Source organism: Cheilinus undulatus, linkage group 6, assembly GCF_018320785.1.
Source record: "Cheilinus undulatus linkage group 6, ASM1832078v1, whole genome shotgun sequence".
Taxonomy (NCBI): Eukaryota; Metazoa; Chordata; class Actinopteri; order Labriformes; family Labridae; genus Cheilinus; species Cheilinus undulatus.
In genome coordinates, this window is record NC_054870.1 from 26,902,997 (window position 1) to 26,908,347 (window position 5,351).

The 5,351-nt window shown below is 39.4% G+C and overlaps 1 protein-coding gene across 1 annotated transcript; it reads right to left on the reverse strand.

Moving 5' to 3' along the window:
• Window positions 1–639: 639 nt before the first annotated feature.
• On the reverse strand, window positions 640–4,873 carry myoz1a (myozenin 1a). The gene is made up of 6 exons (XM_041789853.1): window positions 4,640–4,873; window positions 3,090–3,176; window positions 2,400–2,587; window positions 1,778–2,048; window positions 1,509–1,674; window positions 640–1,424 (listed from the first exon to the last, which is right to left on the reverse strand). Exons 2-6 carry the CDS (start codon window positions 3,172–3,174, stop codon window positions 1,190–1,192), a joined length of 945 nt encoding a protein of 314 aa, XP_041645787.1. The 5' UTR covers window positions 3,175–3,176; window positions 4,640–4,873; the 3' UTR covers window positions 640–1,189.
• Between the last annotated feature and the right edge of the window lie 478 nt (window positions 4,874–5,351).

A 5,351-nucleotide genomic window follows, 5' to 3' on the forward strand; every position in this document is an offset into this window, starting at 1 on the left:
TCTTTTCCGCTTTATTATTTTAACTGTATAAGAACTGTTCAGAACATTACTGCCCCCATCTGCGCAGGAGGGCTGATTAGCTTATATGCCTTGCTCAGTCTAGTCTCTAACTGATTTTGTCTATATTTGTCCTTCATTTAGCGTCACAATGTATCTGTCGTTCCACTTGACGCTAGTTTACACCTAGTTAGCTCTGCTACATTTATAAAAGAACTGCTGGCATTTTGAGGATCAAGACTTTACAAAATTAACAGGTGAGTGATATAAAAATATGCTGTAACTGACATCATTTGTGGAATGTAACTTTTCACACTCCTTCCTTTGGCCTGCAAATATTTAACAGTGGTTTAAAAACTGCGATCATATTACTGCTATAAAAAGAAAGTAAAACACATGTAAGTGTGTCTTACTAATAAATAAATGCTGAATTATGTATTGTTTGATGGCCTTAAGTAGTTGCAAAATAGCCTATTATAGTGAACTTTATCTTTATTCATTTCATGACAAATCCTTGGTTTGTAAACCAGGAAATTACAGTTGATATCAATTAATGATTGCTGAAATGAACCCATATTCTATTTAGTGTACAGTGAATATGCTTTTTTATGTTGGCATTTTAAACATTACACAAGAGGAGTGTTAAAATTTGAAAAGGTTTATTATGGAAGGACTGTGTTGGTACAGTGGGTTAAATGATCAGCAGCTGACTATGCATGCATCCTGATATAGTAACTTAGCTGGGTCTTTGAAGCACAACAAAAAGTGAATCTTAACAAAATAAGCTCTGAGAAATAACAAATATGGCAGCAGGTTTACATAACAGTAACATCATGAAGCTGTCCTTTATACATTTTTCATTCTTTCCTCTGACAAATGTTGCAACTGCTCACCAACTTTTCTGAAAAATTTAAGACATAGATTCAGCTGAGGAACTTAACAAATAAACATTTCATGTTTCATCTCCAATAACATTTATAGCTTTAATCTTTGCTTCACAAAAAAAAAGAGGCTAAGATAAGAAAATACACACGTACGTTTTCAGTTATCCACACTGAAACATTCAAAATCATATGACAGTAAGTAAGCTCATCTGTTGTATGAGTGTGTGTTTATTGTTTTATTGCATTCATGTATGTTGCCTTTGTTAAGTGGTTTGTGCAGTGCGTGTAATCACAGTATGAGTATCTTTTCACAGCTCGTCAGTTTCTCCATCGAAGGGCACAGCATCGGTTTCCATATGAATACTGCTTGGCTCACTACTTCCCACCCAACCGATTGGAGTGCGGTTGAAAGAAGGTCGGCAGCCGATGTCCTGCTGGTAAACCACTGCAGGTTCAGGCTCCTGTTTGGTTGTATCGGCCTCTGGCATCTGGAATTTCAGGAACTGGTTGGCCTTCTCAAAACCACCAAATGGCATGGCAGACCTGGCAAAGAAAGGTGAATAAAATAATAATTAAAGCTCTTGTTTATCCCAAAGAAACTTTAAAATCAGGTCTTGAGGGAAGTACCTGTTGAAGCACTTATACTTGGGGAAATCCTTTGACTCAATAGGGCCAGGCATTGCAGTTTTCAGAGTGGCTAACAGATTTTCATCACCCTTCATGGCCTTCTCCCATGGTGAAATGTATGTCTTCACAATAAACTGTGATTTACCTGCACCAGCTTTTCCGCCTCCTGTGAAGAGGGCAAATCACATACTCGGATGGAATTGGTAACATAAAAAGTTTCTTGTGGTTTTGGACTATCTATGTTGAAGAAATTGAAAAGAGGGACAAACCTTTCAGTGAAGACTTCTCACTCCCCACTTCTACTTGTACACCTTTCCCGTGGTCGCCACCACCAAGTCCTCCTGCACCTCCTGCACCTCCGGCATCTTTGCTTCCAGGCTTTGGAGGAGGAAGAGGGGCTCCTCCTATGCCATACATCCCCACGATATGCACCTGTCCAGGCTGTTTGCTGACAAAATGCCCTCCAAGATTTATCATCTGACCTCCAATCTGACTTCCCACCTCACCTCCAAGAGATGGAACAAACTTCTGAAGGTTGTCCTGAAAGAATAGTTTTAGAATACTTACTGTCTACCAAAAGCCTAAGTATTCTAACAGAAGAGAAAGGAAAAAAAACACATTTAGATGGTATGATAATCAACAGTGATTGAAGAACAGCTGTTTAACAATCAATTATCCATGTGTCTTATAATGGAAAAAATGCAGATGTCCCAGAACCATTCTTCTGCCTAGTGTATATAATACAAACATAAGGGTTGACGTAGGACATATTCAGAAAGAAATCTGTCATTTGTCTGTTTTAGAATTCACATTTTGTCATAAATGTAAATCAGAATGCTCTTTTTAAATTTCATTAAAGTGGCTGCTATCTGTTTTCTCCTTTTATCTCACCATCGACTCACTGCTGAAGACATCAGGGTTGTTCTCCCAGATGAACTTCTCCACCCTCTGCTGCCTCATCTTGAACATCTTGGAGCCCCGGTTCTTCATCAGGGAAAGCTCCTCCAGCATGATATCTTTTGGGGTCCTGATCTTTTTTCCCAGGTCCAACTCAGAGGCCTCTGGCTCTGACTCATACTCTAGGTAAGAAAAATTTGAATGGAATAAATATAGCGTTATTTAAGTCTATGAGATTAAAATCTTCAACATTTTTTTTTACTAGCAGACAAAAAAAACCTGCAAAGGCTCACATAAACATTAATGGGAAATCAGTAAAAATAAATAATCAGTCTTGTCTGATTATGAACTGTTTTACTGATATGTCTCCTCTGAATGGTCCAATAAATGCCGTGTTTTTTATATATTTGGACACATATAACTTGAGATAATGGGATTAGTTTTGCACTGTTTGGGACACCTTGTTTTGCTGTTGGTATTTAGATCACAGTGTAGCCACCCAAGAGTTATTTTTTTGTCAGTTACTTATACTTGTATCCCACATTTGCTGCTGACATAAATCTTCTTTACCTCTCAGATAAGTTACCAACAGTATTATCCATCTGTTTATGTGTTCTGTGTTTATATGAGAGGGCTGTACTGAGCATAAAGAAATTAATTAATTTAATTCCATGCCAGCCTTACCATCTTGAGTGACATGTGAAAGGTCAGTTATGATTTTGGAGAGCTTTTTCCGCTTGTTTAGGGGGGCAGGCTTTCCCAGAGGCATGACTGGAGATTCAAGACAGAACATGGATTGAGCAGTTTCATATCAAAGCTACAGGCATACATACTTTGAAGATGAACCTGTGCTAAAATAAACACAGAAGTGAATGATACTCACAATATTGTTCCTTTTATTGATAGTAAAGAAACATTAAATCTACCAAGCTGAAGAATTTCAGGCTTTGCTGAAGTTTACATAACACACAGCTGAAGGAAACATCAAAACACTGCCTCACTCTAGCATTCGACCACTGCAATGACTTCTGAAGACCACTCTTCACCGTCAACACATACAGCCATCAACAACCGCTGAAAGTCAATCTGCAGAGCCTGTATGTATCAGACGAACAGACAGCCTAGACCCTGCTCATTTTTCAAGTTCAAGGGGGATGTCAGTGTCTTTAGATTCCTCACATTCCCCAGTGAAACAGATGTCTGCTCAAAGGAAACATATCTTAAGGTGTGTTTTCAGTTTTGTTTAGTGACACATGGACCTAATGAACAGAAGCAAAGGCGTAGGAGGTGCAGGCAGAAATTGTTAATATTCTCTAGAGACTTAATACTGCAGTACATTTGAGGCCTCAAGATCATAAAACAGGATCCGATCTTATTTCCTGTTCTGTAGCCTGCAAGAGAACATTCATGTTTGCCTCATCTGTCAAAATATTACCCGGTGTTGAAGTATTTTAACGCCTAAAACAAATGTCTACCTGCACTACCAGAAATGTGGAATCTAAAGTTTTATTCTATACTGCTTTCTGCTTGCTCTTACTTTCACATCAGCACCTTCTGCACTCAACATTTTTCTCAAGGCCTAGTCGCCTAGGGGCAAAACATCACATCACATCTACAGAGTGTAATTCAACCCACTGCAGCTATTTTTAAAAGCCATTTCCAGCCAAGACATTTTAGCAACTTGACATGGCGTCATTCGCCTATCAAATTGGCTTGACACAACTCTCAAAAACTCAAAACATATATCCAGAAATTAATTTTAAGTCTATGAAAACCTGTTAAGATCTGAAGAAGCTGTGGATGTTCAGGAGGAGGTTTCTGGACACAGTTTTCAATTCCATAATTAATTACAAGCTCAGGGAGCCCTGTGCCCAGATTTACCACCCCCCATCAGGGTTTGGTAACACCATATAAAATCTCTGCAACGCCCACAAAGAAGGATGGTCAGCACATTCACCCATTCCTTTAGGTGTTTTAAGAACTTGAAAAAAAATGTTAAAACAACAAATTTGCTCCCAGAACAACTCTTTCTTAAACTGTTATTGAATTGAAAGCATCAAAAGCAAAGTACTAGTAGGGTTCATTTGGTTGTTTAGGCATTTGGCACTATTTACTACCAAATGATGAGCAAATTGAAACACTTCCACAACTAAATTCTCTCTCCTCATTTTGTTCTAATCAGAATTTATTGATTAGCCTTGCCAGGCACACTGATGAGATGCAGATCCACTCACCGGATTTTTGATGTAATCCCTGGAGGAGATATAAACCTATAAATATCAAACAGAGAAGAGGAAACCCTCGGCTCAATGCTGGTTATCTCGATCACAAGTTTACAAATCCCTCAGTGCCTCTGCCCCTTCGTATGGCTGGACCCAGGTCCCGGGAAGTGCAAAAAACCCACCCTTCCCTCAGATGGCAGATCTTCCAGAGGGTTGGGGTTGTGGGTGGCAGCAGTGTTGGTGTCAAGACAAGGAGGAGGGGGGAGCTTGAAGTCAGGAGTATGAATAGAGATGTGGGCGTTAAGGCGGGAGGAGAAGTCCCTGTTGGCCAGCTGAAAATGCTGATGGGGATATTAAGGGAACAAAATCATTCTCACAGATGGCTCAGAAGCCTATATTTAGTAGCAAAGACTGGGGGGAACAGAACTTAGCTATAAGATCACCTCAGAGAACTCCAGGGTATGTTTGGGGTACACAGAGAGATCGAGAGGAGGGAAAGTATAGTATGTACAAGTTCAAACTGCAAGTTTAAGGTTAAGCATATACAGTACGTTATAGTAGGATCATGTCAGCTTGTGTTTCACAGTGACCGTTACCGCCCCCTTCCACTGTATTTCCCTAACCTGTCACTAGATTGTCACATTTTCAGTTTCTCTAAAGTATAACTTATCTGGACGTGATAAATATGAAGACAAAACCTACAGACACCAGAACTGTTGACATG